Source organism: Gorilla gorilla, chromosome 2 (genome assembly GCF_029281585.2).
Source record: "Gorilla gorilla gorilla isolate KB3781 chromosome 2, NHGRI_mGorGor1-v2.1_pri, whole genome shotgun sequence".
In the NCBI taxonomy this organism is placed as follows: Eukaryota; Metazoa; Chordata; class Mammalia; order Primates; family Hominidae; genus Gorilla; species Gorilla gorilla.
In genome coordinates this window covers 55,835,566-55,858,813 of record NC_086017.1, presented here as the reverse complement: position 1 = coordinate 55,858,813, position 23,248 = coordinate 55,835,566, and the positions used below count along the sequence as shown (strand labels likewise).

Here is a 23,248-nt window from a genome sequence, read left to right as displayed (position 1 = left end):
ACAAATACAGTTTGAGGGCTTTTGAAAGCCTGCGTCCTCACCTTGCCCCCGCCCTGTGGCAGCAGGCAGCAGGAACCTGAGGGTGTCTGCCCACTTTAAAGGAGGCACACATCCTCTGCAGTTTTCCTTACACTGGTTTCTGTACTTGCCCAGCCCCGCCGGGCATGTGAGTGTGAGAGCCCTGACTTGGCCTCTAAAACCCCTGCAGAGGGCCAGCAGTTCACAGCTGCCTCATGTCCTATCTCTGAGTTCTTAGTGAATAACCAACCCCATCAGGTGCTCTCCTGACAGCAGATACAGGGAAGGGAACAAGCTCACTTCATTTTTACAAGGCCCTTGGGACAGACAAGTTAATGAGATGAGCAGTTACTATGTGCCTTTGATAGTACACAAAGATGAGGGGTTAAGGACTGTCTAGAGTGAAGACAGCGCAGAATGGCCTGGGGCTTTGATTTCCAGGGCTTGCCACTAGTCTGTCTGCATCAAGGTCTGTGCACTCTCAGGCTACTCCTAACCCTCCTCTCTGAGGCAGCTCCACCGCAGTGCCACAGATGTGCCTCCCCACCCAGTGCCACCCCACTCCGTGAAACTCTATGTGGCTTATAGCCAACTTTTTCCCTTGCGGAAATTAAGTTCTAAGTTTGGGGACCAGGCTAAGTCTCTTTTCTTAGTAAGCTTGAAAGTGTTTCACTATTAATAAACCCAAAGCTCATTGAGGAGCCAGTTTGCGGGGAAAAAGAGAAAGGTAGCTTGGTTTTATCTGTTTGGGTGAGGGGGCTGAGGGATCCTCAGAGCAAGGACCCTACTTTTATGATCCCTTTCTTGTCCTCTCTAGAATGCTGGTGAAGAGTGCAAGAGCCTCAGGGGCCAGCTTGAGGAGCAAGGCCGGCAGCTGCAGGCTGCTGAGGAAGCTGTGGAGAAGCTGAAGGTAGGCCCTGGTGGTGTAGACCTGTCAGGGAGAGGGCATCTGGTGTGGTTTTGACTGGACCATTTAAGAGGGCTCCCTGCATGCCTCCAGATTCCCAAGCTGAAGCCGTCCTCAGTTCACCTTTGTAGACACCCTAGTTTGTACCCTGACCCCCTCCATCCATTCCCTGGACACCTGGCTGGAGCTGCCAAATGCAGAAAGGAAATAAGTGTCCTCTTTGGCCGTCTCTATGGGTGATCGCCAGCCAGTGATTCTAAAATGGGTGGGAGCAGGGGTGGCACTGGACCCACAGTCTTCAGAGCAGTGACTTGTTCAGGTGAATCCTGCCCCCTGCCACCCCTACCTTCAGTGTCACCCTGGGAATTCTGGTACCTGCCACTTGCCAACCACCACAACTAGTTGCAATTGAGGCCCCACAAATATAGAGCAGAGGTTCATGGCCTCTTGAACTTAATAGGAAACAACCCTCCATTTAGAAGTGACCCAGCCAGATGGGGTGGATGGCACACCAGCCACTTTATGGTACGTTGCATGGCCTTCTGCAAGCTGAGTGTCTTCTCCCTGATGTCCTGTGCCAGGCCACCCAAGCAGACATGGGAGAGAAGCTGAGCTGCACTAGCACCCATCTTGCAGAGTGCCAGGCGGCCATGCTGAGGAAGGACAAGGAGGGGGCTGCCCTGCGTGAAGACCTAGAAAGGTTAGTCACAGTCCACCTACGCAGCTGTCGGTAGTCTTCAGGGAAGGAGTGTTTGGTCTCGTCATTTAGAAAGTCAGTCACTCATATTAGGTTTAGGAAGTCCTTTTGCAAGAAAAGCCACAAACTCAGAAAGTGCTTCTGCTGGAAGCATGCCACAGAGAACCTGGCTGCCTGCCCATCACAACCTATACACGGCAAAAGCACCTTTCTCCTAACTCAATTTTCTTCTCTGGCAGTGCATACTTCAGTAACTGCAAGCTTTGGAAAAACTAAAATGAAATAAAAGTTAGATCATAATAATAATGGTAATAGTAGCAGCATGTATTTAAATAATGCTGAAAATGTGGCCGACTCTGTTTTGAATACTTTGCATACATTTACCCATTTAATCCTCCTAACAGTCCTATGAGGAAGGTGTTATCATCTATCCCCATTTTATGGATGAGGAAGATGAGTGTGCCAAGGACCAGGATCAGCCCCTCTTTGTGCAGACTCTCTGATACCATATCTGTGGATAGCAGATCACGCTGCCACCCAAGGCCTCCTTGACCCCCTCATTTTCAGGCTTGGGGCCATGTGAAGTTGTGAGCCTAAGTCCACCATGTGGTCATGGGACACAGCTAGTTGAGCCAGGACCTGGTTAAGAAAAGATGTAACAGGGAGGAAGACCTGATTTTAAAAAGGTGTAGCAGGGAGGAGGAGTTGCTGGAATCGAATTGCATGTGTGCCACCAGCAAAGATAAGCACACCAAATTGTCCCAAGTCTCTAACTTTTCTATTTATCTATTACCTCTTCCCAACACCTGCCTTCTAGGCCTGGGCTCTGGCTCAGTAGGAGATCCAGGATATCTTTGACCTTTGGTAACCTGGACATACGTTTTTCATCTTACCCTTCTAGTGTTCAGATCCCACAGGGCACTGGCTGCCCTTAGTTAAGTCGTGTTCATATGACAATTTAAACAGAGTCTGAGTTGGTGGCATGAAAACATGATAAACAGTGGTTTTTTGTAAGATCTCAGAGCATTTGTTTCAGTTGCTCAAAGCTGCACAGTCTATCTGCCAACTTATTTTATTCAGTGTGTGTGTGTGTGTGTGGTGTGTGTGTGTGCAAGCACACACGTATGCCGCCTGTGTGTGTGGGTGCACCTATAAGGCCATTTTGGTGGACAGGGTCTAGTAAACAACTTCCTGGCAACTTTATACTAGATGTGGAAGGTGTAAAGTAATCAGTCTCTCTGCAGAACCCTTTGTTTAATGGAGCTTTTATTATGTCCCACTGGACCATCCTTGGAAAACCACTGCCTTAGGAAATAGCTGCATTAAAAATGGAGCGGGTGGGGTGAGGAAGACAGCGAGATTCAGCCAGCTCCCTCTGCTGTAGACTGAGACACCCTGCAGCACCCAAAACGGAATTCCTTGGGCCTCAGGGGGGCTATCAGGTAGAACAGCTGGCAGTGCAGATTAAGACTGAGTGCCTGCTGTGGGCCCAGGGCCATGCCCCATGTGTAGAGTCCCAAGGACATGTGGAAGACAGGCCCTCCTCCGTGTGGCCACCTCCAGGAAGCTACACCTCTGTCCTGCCTGTCCTGACTCCTTTCTCCTCCTGCCCATCCTCCCCAGCACCAGCCCATGAGCCTTGCCTATCAGGCTTCTCTTGCAAGCCCAGCTCCTGTCCAGGAGCCAAGGGGTGCAGAGTTCTATTCACTTAGGGTGCTTCTGGCAACCTGGGGTCAGCCTGCTTTCCCTCCCAGAATGCCCCTTTGTATGTGGGGGTGAGAGGAGAGTCTCAAAAGCTAGGGGACTGCATAAGCTGTGAGCAGATACCAAGGGGCTCCCCCATGGTGGAGGGCAGTAGCACCCCTCATTAGAGTCCTGGGTGAGCCTAGAGCCCTGGGAAAGCTGGAAGTCCTGGCTAATCAAGAAAACTTACCACTCCTCCCCCAGGACCCAGAAGGAACTCGAAAAAGCCACAACAAAAATCCAAGAGTATTACAACAAACTCTGCCAGGAGGTGACAAACCGCGAGAGGAATGACCAGAAGATGCTTGCTGACCTGGATGACCTCAACAGAACCAAGAAGTATCTCGAGGAGCGGCTGATAGAGCTGCTCAGGTGAGTGCTGTGTCAAACCAGCAGCTGGGGTTTTCCCCACACTTGGGTTTTTCTCTAAAGAAATGCAGCTGTTCTTGAAAGCATACTTCAGAAATGTCCCCACTTTCTTGCTGCTGTCTCAGGAGCCCCTCTCTCCTTCTCCATCTCACTTTCCCCAGTACTAGAGTCCCAAACTCCAGTGCCTGCGGGTACCAGGCAGCTGATACAAGTGGAAGCTTGTATCAGGAGGGGACTGTGAGAAACTGAGGACACAGCTGGGCTCTGCTTCTGCCATATGTCTTGGCCTAGAACTGCCAGACCACCTTACTTCTTGAGAGAAGGTGGAAACCTGGATCTTAATGTGAAGTGTCCTGATTTTTTAATGCTGACAAGTCATTCAAAACTTATTTTAACTTTTCCTTATGGAAATTTTCAAATATACAAAAATGGAATCATGTAATACACCTCCAAGTACCTGTCACCCAGCTTCAACAGTGTTCAGCTCAGGGCCAGTCTTGATTCATCTGTAGACCCACCTGCTTACCCACCTTCCCAGATTATTTTGAAGCAAATCCCAGACATATCATTTCATCCATAAATATTTCAGTATGTACCTCTCCAAGGTAAGGACTCTTTTATTTTCTACTTTTTGAATTTTTTTTTTTTTTTTTTTGAGGCAGAGTCTCACTCTGTTGCCCAGGCTTGAGTACAGTGGCGTGATCTTGGCTCACTGCAACCTCTTCCTCCTGCATTCAAGCGATTCTTGTGCCTCAGCCACCCGAGTAGCTGGGATTACAGGCACGCACCACCACTCCCAGCTAATTTTTATATTTTTAGTAGAAATAGGTTTCACCATGTTGGCCAGGCTGGTTCTGAATTCCCGGCCCCAAATGATTTGCCTGCCTCAGCCTCCCAAGTCCTGGGATTGCAGGCATGAGCCACCATGTCTGGTGCCAGAACCCTCCATTTTAAACAACCACAGTGTCCTTATTACACCTTAAAAAATGAAGTATAATTTCTTAATATCATCAAGTGTCTAGTCAGTTTCAAATTTTTCCGATTGCCTTAGAATATTTTCAGGTTGTTCTAATCAGGATCTAAATTAGATTCATCTATTGCAATTGCTGTGTCTCTTACGTCCCTTTTAGTCAGTGGGTTTCCCTATCATCTCTCTACTTTTGCCGATTGCATCCCCAAGGTGTCATTTAACATGATCATCCATCCCTTGCATTTCCTGTGAGTCCATAGTTAGAACTATTGCAGTGGTTCTCAATCCTGGCTACATATTAGAATCACTAGGAAAGTAATTTAAAAATGCCCATGTCCAGGCCCCACCCAGACTAACCGAATTGGAATTTCTGGGAGTGAGACTCAGACACCAGTGAGCCAGAGCGGAGAACCATCATTCTACTGGCAGCTTGCTTAGACTCAGGTTCAAAATTTTGGTAAGAAGGCTTCATAGAATTGGTTTGTAGTTTGGGGTCTTTCCTTCAAGAGGCACATACAATCTGATTAGCCCTGTTTTTGTGATGTTAGCAGCACCATGGATCAGCAAAGCCTAGATATGCTAATTCATTAAGTGTTAGAAAACAGTGATATTAAAATTATAACCAATTTGAAAGTTTAAAAACTCTGCCTTCTTATCATCAATATACAGAGTTAGAACTCAGGGTATTTGTGACCTGAGGGGTGTGATGGAAAACACCAGCTCCTGGCAGCATTCCACATTCCCAAAGTGTGGGTGGACCAGCCTAGAGAATGAGGCTGCTTCAGAGAATGAGTCTTCCTGCTTCCTGACAATTTCAAGTGTCCTTGAAAAAGCCAGCCAAGCCCATGTTCAAGCTTTTTTATTTAAGGCAAAAGATCTGGGGTTGATTGGGAGTTCCTGGTCAGTGATGGAGCCTGTCTCTGTCAGGACCTGAGTGGCTCGGGTGTCACATTACCGGTGGCTGAGGTGCTGCTAGAGCCACGTTAGCCCTGAGGATGCCAGCTGGGGCTCCATACGAGAAAGAACTAAACTTCCCATGTCAGAAACCATCAAGCCTGAACATGCTCATTAGTATCCCTGAGGAAGCCTCTGTTCACATCCTCCCCCTCCAGTGCATCAGGCACATTCTGACACTGCCAGACCTTTCTGGAAAGCCTCACACTTCTTTGAGTCTGGCTTCTTGGAGTGACCTTACCATCTCTCTGAGGGGCAGAGGAGGCTAACATCTGATCAGATTTTCACACTAGGAAATCTTTGATCTTCTCCACTGATTAGTTGTTACTTGGATCAACCATAGAAACATAAAGGGCCCCAAGCACATTAAGATTCAGGTGGGAAGTACATTCATGGTCCTTGGGCTTACTGCACGCAGTCGGCATGGCAGCACATTTTAGCTTAAACTCCCAGTGGTCCCCAGCACTGTTGTTTGGGTGCCTGAGTGGTGGCTCTCTTTGGTGCTGGCAGCTCTTTGCATTTAACAGTGCCTTCTGTGTACATCTTTTGCCTCCCGCGTGTTCTCACACATGTGGTGTCAGTTAAGTCTGCATGTCGGGGGAGATGGAGGAGACTTAGCATGGGCTGGGGCATATTTCCAAGGTGAAAGTGAATTTTCTTTCTATGACTTAGGAAATTTGATACCAGTCTTTTGAAATGAAGCAAGGATCATCCTATTGTTTTCATGGATTCTCTCTTCTCTTCTTCCAATGTGGTTTTGTCCCAGGGACAAGGATGCTCTCTGGCAGAAGTCAGATGCCCTGGAATTCCAGCAGAAGCTCAGTGCTGAGGAGAGATGGCTGGGAGACACAGAGGCAAACCACTGCCTCGACTGCAAGCGGGAGTTCAGCTGGATGGTGCGGCGGCACCACTGCAGGTAAGCAGGGAGCTCGTGGGTTGGCACCAACACCCTGGTGGGGCCCAGGACCAGAGCAGACAGCTCCAAAAGAGGACTCTGTGATAGGTGTTGGCACCATGGCTGACTATTTAGGAAGAGCACATTGCGTTTTGGCTTTAAGGGAACCAGGTAAGGAAGGTGTATTAGTTGGGATCCTAACAAGACCCTCAGGGCTCCCTGAAAGGAAAAAATACAGAGATGTGGATGGAGTTAGGGGGCCCCGCAGGGATGGGGCATACCCAGAGACTAGCAGTTCTTCTACCATTCCTACAGGGACCAGAGGGGAGCAGCATTACTGGAAGCCAGCAAGAGCTGGCCTGAAACCTCACTAGAGGAACACAGGCAGTGCCAGGGGCATGAAGGCCAGAGAAGGATGGATAAAGATGAATCTCGGGCTGGGCTGGGGGCAGGTGCAGAATAATCAGCATAGCTGTGAAGGTCTGTGGTCTCTTAGAGCCTTAGCTTCTGAGATATGGGAGGCATACCTACAACTTGGTGACAGGGAAGGTGGGCTCAGCCACACTTTGTCTCCCTGCCTCCCAGGACCTTAGGAAGTAAACCATGCTTTCACCAAGCTGACAAGAGGGCTTTGTTGGAATCTTATGAAATGAGCTCATGGCCACATCCTAACTTGAGGGCAGAGCCAGGTCTGATGAGAGTCACATGGCATCCAGAGCCCAGTTTGGGTGCTGAGCAGATCACACAAGATCATAGTGTGTCATCCTCACAGCCTGGGCTTGTTTTGTTCCCAGGATATGTGGCCGCATCTTCTGTTACTACTGCTGCAACAACTACGTCCTGAGCAAGCACAGTGGCAAAAAGGAGCGCTGCTGCCGAGCCTGTTTCCAGAAGCTCAGTGAAGGCCCTGGCTCCCCTGATAGCAGTGGCTCAGGCACTAGCCAGGGAGAGCCCAGCCCTGCACTGTCACCAGCCTCACCTGGGCCCCAGGCCACAGGAGGCCAAGGTCAGTCTCCTGCTACTACTGCCTACTATGTTCTCTAGGTGCCACTTCCTCCCCTACCGATGTTGTGGCTAGTTAGTGCTAATAAGCTGAATTCAGTGTTTTCTAAACTTAGGTATTAAAGAGGTGCTAAAATATATTACCACCAACTTGAGACTTTCATTTTGATATATTAGGATTGAAAGAGAATTGAAAAAGGAATAACTTTGCCCTGATAAGATTCAGTGTGATTTAACCTGAAGTCTGTGTACCTGTTAATGCACATTCATGAAATACACCCCACGCTTTGGAGAATGCTGTCTACCAGAGCTGCAGCCTTGGCATCCAGAATAACTCAAGGCTAGGAGTTGTGTCTGGAACCATCCATATCCTTCAGTCTCTTCCTGAAGCTCGCTCTTCCTTCATGTCCAAGGAGGATGTAATCTCCTTTGTGTCCTCCCACTCAGCCCAGTGAAGGAAGTAGAGTTTGGGTTCTGCTGCTTCTGTTTTGAGCACACCCTAACAGACAGGCCTGGGCTGCCCTTCAGGGCACTGGACTTTGGATGTGGAACACAGGGAGGCAGAGCTGAGATGGCACAGGCAGAAGCGGTCTCAGCTTGTCTCTGCTCGAGCATCATTGCCATCTGCAGCTGGTCCCTGTGAACTCCTCCTTGGCCTCTGCCTGGATGCAGGCCAGCCAGCCTTTAGAAATACTGTCCATTCCTCTTTTGTTTGAGTGGATTACCAAGTGGTTGGCAGGCCCCATTATGTTGTCGGGTACAAAGAACTGACAAGGATGGGGAGTGTACTTTGCACAGCTTTAGTTTATCTTCTTCAAATCTTTTGCCCATTTTTAAATGTTTTTTAAGTAATGAATTTTGAGAGTCCTCTGTATATTCTCTATGCAAGTTCTTTGTCACATATGTATTTTACAAGTATTTTTTCCCAATCTATAGCTTATCTTTATATTTTCTTTCAAAGAGCAAAAAAGTCTTCAAAGAGCAGAAGTTTATCATTTTAATGAGGTCCAATGTATCAGGTTTTTTCTGTTATGCATAAACGTTTTTCTTTTTGTTGTCATGTCTGGCTTTACTTAGCCCAAGGACTCACAGACCTTCTTCTGTTGTCTCTTAGAAGTTTTACAGCTTTAGCTTATACATTTAGGCCTATGATGCATTTTCAGTTATCTTTGTGTATGGTGCAAGGTATGAATAGAGATTCATCTTTTTGTATGGCTGTCCAGTTATTTCAACATCATTGATTGAAAGACTGTTCTTTGCACCTTTGTCAAAAACCGACCTTATTTTTTTTTTATGCTGCCATGAGAAAGTAGGCAATTGACCTTATGTGTGTGGATTTATATCTGGACTTCTATTCTATTCCATTTATCTATGTGCCTATTCTTTCACTAATACCAAACTGTTATGATGACCATAGTTTTATAAAGCATCTTAACATCACGTAGAGTGACTCCAGTTTTGTTCTTTATCAAAGTATTGGCTATTCTAGGTTTTTTGTTTTTCTATATAAGTTTTAGAATCAGTTTGTCAATTTCTACAAAAAATCCTGGTGATATTTAAATTGGGATTGCATTGAATCTCTAGTTCAGTTTGGGGAGAATTGACATCTTAATAAAATTGACTCAGTCCATGAACATGATACAACTTTCTATTTATTTAAGTCTTTGGTTTCTCTCAGTGGACATCATTTTAGATCCCTGTTGTCTGCTTTCCCTTCCCTCTGCCAGCCTTACAAGGCAGGTTCAGGAGTGTGGCTGAATTGATGGAAAAAAAAAAAAATCCCTGGCCCCTTTTTTCAGCCTATGCCTCAAGCTCTCTATTACACAGACTTGAAACAAGAAGAACTTCACTTCTAAAGCAGGGCCTGCCTTAGTGGTCATGTGGCAGGTCCAGGTGGGAACTTTAAGCTCACCTGAACCATTTTTCTTGCTAAACACCCCAGGAACTTTGCATGGGCTTGCCCTGACTCATTAGTGACCACAGAGTGCTGCGGTCACTTGTTTTGATTTTTGACATTTCCTGTCTGCTCGTTTATTTATTTATTTATTTATTTTTGAGACAAAGTCTTGCTCTGTTTCTCAGGCTGGAGTGCAGTGGTACGATCTCGGCTCACTGCAACCTCTGCCTCCTGGGTTCATGTGATTCTCGTGCCTCAGCTTCCTGAGTAGCTGGGATTACAGGTGCCCGCCACCACACCTGGCTGATTTTTATGTTTTTATTAGACACAGGATTTCATCAAGTTGGCCAGGCTGGTACTGAACTCCTGGCCTCAAGTGATCCACCCACCCCGGCTTCCCAAAGTGCTGGGATTATAGGCATGAGCCACCGCACCCAGTGTTTTTTTCATTTTTGCCTCAAACCTGCTCTCACATTTTTCCGTGACATATGCTGGAGAGTGTTTGTGGGCAGATGACTGGTACAGGAACATTTCTACAGTGGTCTTCCTACTAAGTGGTTTGCACAGTCGGACACAAGGCCCCTGGTTGGAAACCCAGTGCCTGCTGCAAGCCCTTGAGCACTGGGAGGTTCTTTCCCACGCATCAGTGGATTAAGGGAAAATGCAGGTCAGACAGACTCCTGCTTTCAAAAATACATGAATAAGTACTGCCTGTGTCTTACGGAGCAAGGATTTAGTGGCATAGAAGTGTGTTTTCTGTTATTAGGTTCTTTCTTAATAAGATTTTTCCTTCTAAATAAGGGACCTCAGAGAATATGCAAGAGGTTGAAACCTCTCTAAGCCCCTGACTTTGAGAAGTCTCTTAGGTTGTACATTCCATTTCGTCTGTAAGCCTTCCTCTACTTTTTTGGAATGTTCCAGCAACCAACCATTTCTCTCAACTCTGGACAGAATAGCTGTCAGTTGAGTGACCACTTAAATTGTGCCTCAGCAGCTTGTTCTGCATAGCTGCACTCTCTGACTTTCCCAAGGGCCCTTACCCAGCCTATGCATAACAGTGTGTTGTGTCTCTTCTCTCCTGATCTGCCTGTGCTGCCCAGGAGCAAATACAGACTACAGGCCACCGGACGACGCTGTGTTTGATATCATCACAGATGAGGAATTGTGCCAGATACAGGAGTCCGGCTCCTCCTTGCCTGAAACACCCACTGAAACTGATTCTCTTGACCCAAATGTGGCTGAACAGTGAGTAGAGGTCACCCCCATTTCCTGAGTGCTCATTACAGGCCTGGCCCCTGTGCTTTCTTATCAAAGGATGAGGAAAGTAAGACACTGGAAGCGGGATTGACTGTCCTTGCCTAAGGGAACAGTGCTTGCGATGGCCTTGAAGAGCATCGGCGCTCGGGAAATTGTCAGTGTTGAGCCTTGCGGAGAGTTCCTGAGAGATGTCAGTGGCCCCAGGTTTCAGCATCACTATTAAGGCCTGTCTTTCTTGGCTTGAGCAACTATATTAGTTTGCTTGGGTACTATATAAAATACCGCAGACTGGGTGGCTTAAATAACAGAAATTTACCTTCTCACAGCTCTGGAGGCTAGAAATGCAAGGTCAGGTGCTGGCAGGGCTGGTTTCCTGCGAGATGCTTCTCCTTGGCTTGCAGATATCTGCCCCCTTGCTGCCTCTTCATGTGGCTGTCCCCTGTTGCATGCCCCTGGTGTGTCTCCATGTCTCTCAATCTCCTCTTCTTACAGACACTGGTCGATTGGATTAGGACCCACCCTAACGGCATCATCTTAACTTAATCATTCCTCTACAGGCCTCATCTCCAAATGCAGTCACAGTCTGAGGTACTGGTGCTTAGGGCTTCAGCATGTGAATAATCTGGGGCATGGGGAGACGATTCAGCCTATAACAGCAACCCTTGCTGGGCCGCCCTTGGCAATTGCTCAGAGCAACATGCTGCTCTTTAAAAACCTTGCTCCCAGGCCCCTGTGCTCCTGGTCTTACTCACCTTACCACCTACCCACCTGGCTTGCTGAGTGATGAAGGCAGAGTATGGCTTAGTGCTAATGGAATGAAGCATGCCCTAGGGACCACTGGACTATAGGGGTTGGGAGAACACTGCAGGCTAATACTGTCAGGGAACACATCAGAGCAGGGGTGTCCAGTCTTTTGGCTTCCCTGGGCCACACTGGAAGAAGAATTGTTTTGGGCCACACATAAAATAAACTAACACTAACGATAGCTAATGAGCTTAAAAAAAATTGCCTTACCCCCCCAAAAAAATGTCATAACGTTTCAAGAAAGTTTATGAATTTGTGTTGGGCTACATTCAAAGTCCTGGGCTGCATGCAGCCTGTGGGCCACAGGTTGGATAAGCTTGCTTCAGAAGAAGGTGTTCCAGGAAGGGAAGGCAAGGCCCAAAGTCATAGAGGCAACAGTGAGTAGGGGCTGTCTTGGGTCTCGAGTTTGGTGATTGGATTGGCTTTGTCCATGAGGCTCCAGCATGGTGAGTTTAGTTCATCTGTTGGAAACACTAATCAGGCTTGGCAAGGATGCCATGAGAAAGGAAGCTCGGATTTAGTTGCAATTGTCTCTGATAGATGCGCCCTCTCAGAGGTTCCTTTAGCTGCAGATAAACCCACTCAAAGCCTCAAAGTTTTAGCAGTAAGAAAAATATGGACAGGCCTATTACTCTGTACCCTGTGGAACCCAAGGGACTTTCCACTCACCTAGCCTGCACTTTGCCCTAGCACTGGTATTTTATGCTGCTTTTAATCAGTGACCTGGATCCACTGAACCTTCCTGACTGCTGCAAGAATGCTATAGCTTACACAGGCAGAGCAGGCTTCAGAGGGACAAAGCAGCCACGGCAAGGATATCCTTAAGTACTTATTCTCCTTTGGCCTTCTCATTTTTCTAGTGTAGCTATTTGCCAACAAGGTTTTCAAGGAGAGTTTCACAAGGTCAGTTTTTAAAAATATGAGTTGTATAAAGTGCCACCGTGTTAAAATGTCAAGAGTTTATGACATGGGACCCATAAGAAAAGGAGGTCCTTGCTTGGTGTTTCTCAGTCTCTGTTGTCTGGCTTTAGAGCAGTTTACAAAAAAGCACTGGCTGTTCAGAACCTCAAGAAAGAATTTGTGTGGGTCCCAGGTCCCAGACGTTTCTTGACCCATTTTCCCTCTAGTTAAGGACATTTTTTATGATGCTCCTGCCTCAACATTGAGATCTGTCCCTCTTTTCCTGCCCAGAATTCAGAGGAGAGCTAGGACTGATCTGTCAGATTGATCATTCAGGATTTCTGCTGCATATCTTTAATCTTCATGACGCTGCCATTGTAAGGGACTTCGGGCTTACATGTATCTCCACAACCCTCTGTTCCCTGACTAGAGAATAACTGAACTTATCATGTTATAGCTTCATGGATAAAGCCAGCCTGATCACCAAACTCACCAGACCCAAGATCATGTCTACTACCGTCACTTCTGTGACTTTAGGCTTTTCCTTTCCTTCCTGGGACACCCCTCCAACCCCTGACCATGTAAGCCTGCAGTGTTCTCCCAACCCCCATGGCTCAATGGTCCCTGGGGCATGTTCCATTCCACTAGCACTAAGCCACACTCTGCCTCCATCACCTGGAAAGCCAGGTGGGTAGATGGTAGGTGGTAAAGTGAGCAGGACCAGAAACCTGGGGGCCTGGGAGGACATTCCGGCTTGAAATTGTCTTGTTGCTTCCTCTAGCCTGAGTGAGAAGGTGACTACCCTACAGCTCTCTCTCTGCTTACCCCTCACCTTCCCCTGCCCAGTAGGAACAAAAACAGAAGGCATTCTGACTGCTGACAAATATGTGTGGTTTTGGTCTTGGGAAATCAGGAACTGTTCCAGGGAAAGGAAACTGCCAGTGTGCTGGTCTTCGGCCACCAAGGCGGATCTGGGACTAACTGATAGGAACCTGTAATCCCTGCACTTCTGTTAGGGTGAAGAGCCACCCTTCCAAGTCAGTTAAAGGCTGCATTGTCAGACACTTTTTTTGTGCATTAGCTAGAGATAAACCCAAGCATTTCTGGTAGCTTTTTCCTACATACTTTTTCTTCCTAAGTTTTAAGACCTAAACCAAAAACACTGAGAGTCTGAGAAAGTGTGGGAGGTCTAGGGCCCTAGATTTGTGTAAGCATCCCTGGCAAGAAACTTCGGGAAAAAATAAGCAAATCCAAGGTAAAAAGGGATCCGGGAGAGATTAAACACTAAGTCTAAATTCATGAGGAATATTAGGCCACTTGGAAGTAGTGTTGTTGAAAGTGATGCTGTTGAGCGCCTCCCTTGCACCAGCTGCTCTTACACATGACCTCACTAGTCCCTGTGCAGCCCATCAGGGAGTGGGAATTATCTCATTTTATAGGCAAAGAAGCTGAAGCCTCAGGAGGCTGGATAACTTCTGTTGTTGGAGGTGCCAGAACTAGGCTTTAGACTCCAGTCCACTGGCTTAAGATTCATTTGGAAGAGTTCAGCTCTCTTCTCTCCGTCCTATGTCCGCATTTTGCCCATCTCCCCTGCCTTCATGTTCGCTCTTTCGCACATGTACACAGCTTTGGGGCTAAGGAAGTTGTTTGCCTTGCCCCTCCTCCTGGCAGAGATGGGTCAGGAAGGGGTCCCGAAGTCCAGCCTGCCAGGGAGATGTGGCCTGATGCTGGGACTCCCTAAGCAACCTCCTAGTGGTCCCTGTGCTTGGCTCAGACCTAGAATGGTGGTGCAGAGCAGGAGCACAGCCCCTGACTTCTGGAGAAAAGATGGTATTCATCATAGCCCTCCAGACACACCCATGCACACCCCCTTTTCAGTCATTCAGGCCCACCCTCCGCCATCTACACTGACCAGGTGTCTAGCTGTTCTCCGGACTGAGGCAGAGAAGGAAATCAAGCTCTTGGCAGCTGGTGAACCAGGCCTGTGGAGTAAGGGCTGGCAGGGGCACTGGGCTGTGGCTCCCTCAGCCTTTGCTCAGCCTCTACCCAGTCATGGCCTCCTTGAGGCCCAGCCTCCCCCTCCAGCTACCAGATGAACAGACAGTATGGTGGTGAAGAGCTTGAGCTCCAGAACCAAACATACCTGGTCTGCCACCTCCAGGCTCCATGGCTCTAGGTAGTACAGCCCACGAACTCAGTTTCCTCCCCTATACCGAAGAGACTGGAACAGCACTCACCCCTAGGGGTGCTAGGAAGATTGCATGAGAACTGTGTGTATGGAGCACCGAGCCCAGCCCAGTGTCTAATGCCTGGGAAGACTCTCATGGAGTTATGTTGCTTTCCTGATGTGTCATCAGGGGCTGAGCTGTGTGTGCTACTGCTACCACCTCAGTACCTTGCACTGCGCAGCCCAGTCGTCTCCCCCAAAGAAGATCCTTCAGATACCCAGATGACCCTAAGTGAGCTTAAACTCTCCCACAGAAACATTCCCTGAACCCTCAGAGCATCTTTACCAGTAATTGCTTCAGAACTGGTGCTTCATGGTCAGAGTGTTTAGGGGAGCTGTGGTGGATTTGTCACCCACCAGGAGATTTGATGCTTGGTATCTCAGAAACAAAATGAGAACAGGATATGGTGAATGGTTAAGGTTACAAAGCCACCTTGCGCGTGGGTTGACCCAAGATCTCTGCCTTCAGCTGAATACAGAGGTGACAGGTACCCTGTGGCTTGTCAGTGGCAGGAAACCTTCTTGGAGCCAACATTTCTGGGCAAAGAAAGGCTGTTTACTGAGGTTGTAGTCCTAGCTCTGTTGTGTGAGCTTTGGCAGGCATTAATCTCTCTGAACTAGTTTTCTCATCTGAAAATGGGGATGATAGTGCCAGGCCTTCTACAAAATGGCATTAGTTACCAGGGACCAACAAGGACTAGGCAGCTGGAAGGGGGTGCTGCTTTGAGAGCCCCTTGGAGGAGGAGGCCAGAGTGACTGCCCTGACCACTCCTGGGCCCCATCCTCTTCGCTTTGCCTCCACCCCTCCAGTAGGGGTAGCTCCAGGCTTTTCCCTTCTATGGCACCATCTCCTCAGTCCAGAACACCTACGGAGGACACCTGGGCCCCTAGCACCCAGGTAGCCCCTAGAGTCAGTGTCATCTTGTGTTCCCCACATCTCAGATGATGTGGCCATTAGTGGCCTCTGCCATATCTCTGAAGGGATTGGAGCCCATAAGTACTGCAGCCACCCCCAGGTGTTGGGAACTTGGTAGGGAAAGAGCACATCCTTTACCCTCCAACCCTGAGGCCACACCAAGGCAGTATGGACTCAAGCAGAGCCCACACCCAGCCTCATCCCCTCCCCCAAGGCCTCTGATGCCATGTGCTGGTGTGGACGAGCGGAAGGGAGAGCCAAATGGAAGGGAGAAGGGTGGGCTGAGATTGGGAACTGGTTCTGCCCCACACATGACCTCAGTCTCCTCTGTGGAATGGAGCCTGTACCAACAGCATCTGCTGCTTCCTGGGCTGTGGTGTGGATGGAGTGAGATCAAGACGTGAAGGCCCTCTGTAATCTGCATGTGCTGTGCCCGCGTTTATTCCCCTATCCAGGGGATGGGGTTGGAAAACTGACATCTACTCCAAAGAGTGGCAGGTAAGGGCCCAGATGCATAGGATCAATTAGTGGCTGAGGAGGCAGGGAAGGCAAAGAAAGATTTTGCTGCTGTGCTGTTCCTGGGGCCAGGCAGGCAGGGCTTTCCTAAGCTACAAAAGTCCAGTGCAGGGACCCTGGGAGGGGGCGAGCACCTGGTCAGGGAAAGCCCCATGGTCCCAGCGCTGCTTTTCTGTTGCTGTGGCCAGGCAGGCCCAAGCATGGTGCTTGCAGTGTGCTGGCCGTGCTCATGAGCACCCCAGGAGGGAAGGCCTTCATGAGCCAGTGGTGTAGGTGGTGAACCAGGGCTTGGGTCAGGGGTACTGCATCCCCTGCACAGGGGTACATGGTGGTCTAGCTGTCACTGAACACTGTCAGAGTGAGCCCAGAGCCTGCATTCTCATCACACCTTTCTGCATCTCTCCATGGGGACTCATGGAGATGCTGCAGGGCCCTGTCTCCTGACTCTACTTCTGCCTCTGTCCCTTGGACCGGGACACTGTCAGGGATACCAGGGACTAGTGGCCCCTCTGTCAGAAGTGTTCCAGGTTAACATGAATGCACAAAGGGGGAATGACAGAAACTCTCTTTGAAAGCCACTTAAAAGATAAATGTCAGCCTTGTCACCCTAAAAGGGCAGATTTTGTAGTTGGAGGAAGCACTCGGAGGTCCATGTGGCCTGAGTACAGTAAAACTCTGCTTATAGATGCATTTAGGCATGTTTATGAAACAGTAGGTAGGATCATGTGGGCTCTGAAAGGCCCAGCCTGTGCTCAGCTGCACCAGGTGCACATGGTATGCCACACACCTGGAAGGCACGATACAAACCCTCCCTCACCTCGCTAACCCATGGAGCTGACATGGAGGGCTTCCATTTTGTGTCACCAGTTCTTGTAAGAAATAATAACTACTGCTATTTTTTGGACCTTTTCTCCCCAAATGCAAACTGTGCCAAGTGTTTTACATGCACTGTCTCAGGTATTCACACCAACCCATAGAGGTGGTGCTGTTATGATCCATGTTTCACCAAAAAGAAAGGAAACAGGTGCTCAGAGGCTAAGAGATTCGCCCAAGGTCTTACAAACTGGTGAGTGGCAGGGATTCAACTCTCGTCTATTCAGCCCCAAAACCACACTGTTAAGTCAGTTCTGGCCTACTTCTCTGTGCATTCTACTTAGCTGTTGTCAGTTGGTTCTCCGTATTTTGGTGAGTGATTTTGGAACACATAAGCCCAAAAAACATCTTTAAGCCTATTGAACAGACTGCCAGGATTTAATAAACATGCATAAAATCTGACATTTAAAACTATGCCTCATCCTGTGACCACATTCTGGAAGTTAAACAAATGTGCCCCACACTTTGGACAGGAGGTTAGAAACCACAGTCAAAGAGCAGGGTCATTATCACTGGTGTATTCCATTTCCGTGATAGAGCACTGCCATGAAAGTTTACGACTTATTTCCCGGGCTCTGAGCCCAAAAGTAACTTTTTTGTATATTCCAGGCATACCACATTAAAATAGAATGTGCTGAAGTGTAAAAGTAGTTTGGAGACTTTAAAAGTTTTATTTCTTAGCTATGAAACTCATATGCTAGTAATATATGACATATGTGTGTGGGTATATACATTTACATATGTTTGTGTGGCAGACATTGGAAAATTTCATTTTTAAAATGCAAAGCCACGAAACAGTCCACTTCAGAAATGCTGCTTAGATTCATTACAGTCTTAAACGCTGTTTTGCACATTTTTCAAGCATTCCATGGACCACTGGAATTCTCAGCCTCTTATAATTCAGTTTTGCCCATTCATAGTCCCTGGTGCTAGTTATTCTGGATTAATCAAAGCAATCTGAACATCTACCTATACAAAAGTCAAGCCCCAAGGTGAGGCAGAGCCTGATCTCATTTCTGTGAGGTGCCTGGTGGTGCCAGCACTTGTTTTCACTGCTGCTCTGATCTACACTCTTTGCCCAGTAGTCAGAAGAGCCTTCTGAGCTTGGGCACCCAGCTCAGGTAGGTGCCACCTACCATCAACAGCTTTGTTGGCTGTGCTCACCTCTTCAACCTTCAGCCCCAGTCCCAATCAAGGAGAACCTGAGATCATAGGAGTCACATGTCATCCCCCTTGGTTTCAGCATTCTTGGAGATGGAGGAAGGAAAGTCCTTAAAAATTTTAGACCCCCTACTTGGGCTTTCAGCATGAGTGTTCAAGAAGAGAACAGTACATGTTCATGCCTGAGAAGAAGCATTCCAAACCAGCCAGAGTGTCTGATAACTTCTCCATGAGAATGCGCAAGCTATAAACAAAGCCTGCCTCACCACATCAAGAGGGCACAGCCATGCCTTGCAAATTCCAGAGCAGCTTCTCGAAACCCTGGCAAGGCCTATAACTGGAACATGCTGGTGGCCTCCACATTGTGGGAGGCAGAAAAAGTCTTGGAATTGTCCTCAGAAGATTTCCATTGATGTGAGACCCCAAGGTAAGGGAGGCAACCAATGTCCTTCACAAGTTTCCAGAAGTTCTTTCGAAACTTCAGGCTGACAAAGGCATAGAGCACAGGGTTAAGGCAGGCCCTCAGGTATGCGATGGCCTCTGTCACCATGATGGTGTAGTGAAAGCTGGTCATGGCATAGTATTCCCAGTGTGTGCTGCGGATGAGCTTCATGAGGTTGAAGGGCATCTGGGTCAGCAGGAACACAGCCATCACCAGGAAGATGATCTTTAGAGATCTGTGCTTCTGGAAGCCTCCAGCATGAAGCAGTGTTTTGATTATGACTGAATAGCAGACAATCATGGTGAGCAGTGGCAAGAAGAACCCCAGTGTCATCTGGGTGGCAAGAACCACAGTGGAAATTGCCTCGTCATGGTAACCACATATGAGCTTGTCGAGATTAAAGACATTGCCATAGATAATTTGGGGCAAGGAAACCAGCAGGGATATCACCCAGATGAGCAAGCTGGTGACCTTGCCCCAGGTCATCCTCTTGGCTTGCTGGTTGTAGGCCTTGGTGGCCTTAACCACTACAATGAAACGATCCACAGTGATGCAGGTGAGGATGAGCATGGATGTGTAGAAGTTAATAGTGTAGATGCCCAGTAGGCTCTTGCACATGACCTGGCCAAACACCCATTCATGGATGCCTGCATAGGCCCAGAAGGGCAGAGTGCAGACAAACACCAGGTCAGCCAGGGGTAGGTTCACCAGGAACACATCCGTCAGGCTCTGCAACTTATGGTAGAAGATGGATATGACCAGCACCAGAGAGTTCCCCACCAGACCACAGACAAACACCACCAGGTACATGCAGGGCAGAAAGACCTTGCTGAACTGCAGGAAGTCTTGATGCTCCTCCTGGCTGCTGTCATTGAAACTGTTGAACCCATAGTCTTCATGGTAATCATGCTCTGCCATGGTGTCTGTTCTGATGAACACCTGTGAGTCAGAACCCAGGAATTATATTTGGGGCTGAGGAAGGCATTCTTTGTCTTCCTGCTGTCCCATTGACCACATTTAGGGGGCAAATAGTCATCTTCTAAACCCACCCACTGGGATGTGTAGAAACAGCACAGTCCAGTGTATTGAAGATAACCAATTCTGAGGGGAAATTGCTCAGACAGGATGAGGACTCTCCATTAGCCTGAAAATTCTCAGGACCTCACCCATCTGGGAGACAACTCATAACTGACCCCTAAGCACATTCCATAAAATCCTGTGCTCAATTATTTTGAAAGCAAAAGTCACTTTGCTGCCAGGTGAGCACAGTGCTGTTTGGAAGAGCAACACTGATGATGGATGGTTGAGCCCACTGATAATATGAGCCCATCAATGGGACATGCCTGTTTTCATCTCCCCCTGCCTCACCACAGTTGCCCACCCATCCTGAGCCCCATTTCCTAATAAATTGTGAAAGCTAAAGCAAGTGCCCCTACTATCAAGGAGACTCCTGGAGACCACAGGTGTTTGGGGATGGCAAGACTGCTCTGCCTGGGTAGGTAGTCCTTCCTGCCTTTACTTCCCCTCAATTGCATAGATTTTCAAAGGCTACTAATGGGGAAACAAAGCATAGAAAAGCCTACAACTGTCCAGCACTTTGGCTGAGCTGGCTTCATGGTTAAAGCATTGGGTGGTTCTCCTCACTTCCCAACTAAACTTTCCCCTTCATCATCTAACACAGTTTATGGCATTCCACCATCAGAGCCTCATTTCCTGAAGACTTCTGAGCAAGAAGTCTCTTAAAAGGTAGATTTCCCCAAAGTGGAACCTTGCCTTAGCTCCTGTGATTGGCAGGTTAGGACTTAGGGGCCTCATTTAACAAGCAGAAGACGCAATTGAAATGGGATGCCAGATGGGCAACCTTTCTTACCCAGGGCACCAGCCCTTCAAGATGTCACTTCTCTCTGACCCTTCCCTCTGCCCTGTGACCCTGCCAAAGACCACGGACAGGACAAGGGATCATGTAACCTGTGGTGTGGGAGCAGGGGCAGCTGCGGCAACATCAGCCCATGAGTGCCAAGTCTGCCCTTGCTACTGGACTGCAGATACTCAACATGCAGCAGCTCATTTCCAGTGACCTGGAGCCATGTCTGGCCAGCACCTCTAGAAGATGTATGAAGAAGAGCAGGTGTTTGGACAGAATCTCTGCCAGCAAAGTCAAAATATTGCCTGACCAGACAAGTGCATATAAACGATGAGGTTACCTTTCCTAATCCACTCAGAAACACTTCTGTCCCTGACTTTGAGTCCTGACTGGGAGCAGTGTCTCCGATGCTGCTGCTTGCCTCTGTCTTTCCAGGGACCAAAGTGCCCTTTCTCTCTAGCAAGGAAGGATGCTGCCTTTGGGCTAAGACTGCTTAATAAAAATCCTTGCCCTTACATCACAATTGTTAGATCTCTAAGGGTGATAGGTCAGCCAGTAGACATCCTGCCCCTCACAAGCTCTCTGGGGCACTATATTAAGTAGGTCAGATGATGTGTATGTGTTATTGATTCACATGGGCAAAAACATATTTTTTCATCATTTAAAATATGAAACAGGTGGCTTTGCTCTTAAGAATAATGTTCAGCTCCCCATTATTGCTTGACTCGCTCTTGCCTTTTTTTGGTATCTTCCTGTTCCAGCTTTTGCTGGTCCCTTATGCTGCCATTACACATTTCCTCAAAGGACCTGTGCAAATTCATGTGTAATAATTGGTAAACTTTGATGTATAATAATTGGTAAATAGATTGGGCCTGGACAGTGCTGTGCAAATAGAGTATGAAAAATTACTTTCCCTTCTAGGCGAACTAAAAACATTCATTTCTTTATCCTCTATAATTAAAATCCTATTTTGTTTTCTGAAAATTAAAAAAAAATCTACAACTTTGGAAGTAGTGTAAAAGTCTGATAATGATGAAACAAATTACAATTCATACATAAAATAGAATATACTTAAATGTTTAGGAAGTATTTTTACTGATTTTGGAAAATGCAATACAGTTAAATTGCTAAGAACAGTGTAAACACAAAGTAAATATGCAAAATAAGTATTAGCTATTACTATTACAACAAATAGATGTCAAAAGGGTATAAAATTGTGATTCTTAACCTTTTTTGACCATAAACTCCTTTGAGAATCTCCTAAAAACTGCAGACCTTTTCTCAGAAATAATGTGTATATACACACACACACACACACGCACACACACACAAACACCCCTACAATTCTGGGAGTCCATGAACCCCTTGAATCCTTCTGCCATGTATTCTGTGGGCCCTCACTTAAGAGTTCATGATAAACTATGTGATTTTGACTGACCGTACTTTTAGAAACCTGGAAAAAATGATCACATTTTATTAACAGTTGGCCTCCAGCTGGTGGAATTATGGGTGACTTATTTCTTCCTTTTTTTGAAATAGTTTTCAAAGTTTCTACAGTAGTATATTGATTTATATTGAAATAAGAACATAAATGATAATCTGATAAAACAGCCTGTCTTATGCAAAATAAATGAAAACAGAGATTATTCATTGAGCAAATATAGACAATAACTAGATTCTCCTTATCTCCCTGGGTGGGTCTGACTATGCCATTACTAGCAGTACCATCAGCCTACAAGCACTAACTGTGTGCCTGGAAACATGTTCAGTAGTTTTCATGTTTCTCCAGTTTAACCCACACAGCAGCAAATGGCAGTGATGGAATTTGAACGAAGAGCAGCTGAGCTCCATAGCCTGGCATTTTGCACTGTACCCTACTACAGACAGGAATCTGAGAATACCAACAATACCTGGGGTTAGTCCTCCCTGTCTTCTTTTCAATATAAAGAGTAAGACAAATGACTCACCAGCAGAGATGCTTTGCCAGTTTGTTCCAGAGATGAGCTTGCTCATGAAGCAAGGTCTGCCTCTACTTCTGTGATGTGGTTCATGTTTCCGCTGAACATTTTTTAAGAGCCCTCAGCTGGTTACTATAAGAGACCCACCCCCTACTCCCGTCCTTCAGATCAGAATCCATATGACCAACCCGCCCCTGTGTAACGCGTGGGTCAGAGATGGATGGGTGACTGATACCCCACACTCCCTTCATTCTGCTTTGGGGCTGATTCTTCTGTCAGGGCCTGACGGGCTTTATTCTTAAACTAAAGGGGAACAATAAGGAGGTTTGGCTCTGGCCATCCACCGAAGATGGTGGCATTTGTACCTTAAAATTACTTAATTCACTAGTCAGACATCTTTTTGGAACAGTTGGGGTCTGGGCCAATGCTGAGTCCATGGTATGGGCTGGGTTCTGTGTGCATATACAGCTCCAGCATATGTGATAGCTGTTAAGCCCCATAGCAGCCCTGCAGTGGATATTATCCTTCCTTTATAGATGAGAACACTGAGGACCATAGCCAAAATAACAACCCCTTGTGCACACAGCTAGAAACTGGAAAATCGAAGATACACACTCAGGTCTCTGTCATTACCAGACCAATCAACAGCATGATGATGAGTCTGCCAGAGGGCCTGGTGCAGCCCCACCTCCTAAGCCCACACCACTCAGGCACTCAGCAGGCAGTGCCCACCCACCCTGCCTAGCCTGGCTGGAATCATCTGGTTTCCTTGGGCTGCCCTCTGTACTCCTGGAATTCCCCAGATGTTGACTACTTTGATCTCAGTACAGTTCTAGTTGTCAGTCTCCATGATCTAACATTACTGACCCTTCTGGGAA

General features: G+C 47.4%; 2 protein-coding genes across 2 annotated transcripts in view; one reads left to right on the top strand and one right to left on the bottom strand.

Moving 5' to 3' along the window:
• The window catches only part of FYCO1 (FYVE and coiled-coil domain autophagy adaptor 1), a 77,613-nt gene that overhangs the window by 29,573 nt on the left and 24,792 nt on the right, over positions 1-23,248 (top strand). The window contains exons 9-14 of the mRNA XM_004034000.5: positions 836-928; positions 1,507-1,625; positions 3,570-3,737; positions 6,425-6,574; positions 7,348-7,559; positions 10,553-10,697. Coding sequence (XP_004034048.3) covers positions 836-928; positions 1,507-1,625; positions 3,570-3,737; positions 6,425-6,574; positions 7,348-7,559; positions 10,553-10,697 — 887 coding nt within the window. The remainder of the gene's footprint in view (positions 1-835; positions 929-1,506; positions 1,626-3,569; positions 3,738-6,424; positions 6,575-7,347; positions 7,560-10,552; positions 10,698-23,248) is intronic.
• CXCR6 (C-X-C motif chemokine receptor 6) lies at positions 14,250-21,386 on the bottom strand. Its single transcript, XM_063703737.1, has one exon. The coding sequence runs from the start codon at positions 19,464-19,466 to the stop codon at positions 18,438-18,440; it is 1,029 nt and encodes a 342-aa protein (XP_063559807.1). The 5' UTR covers positions 19,467-21,386; the 3' UTR covers positions 14,250-18,437.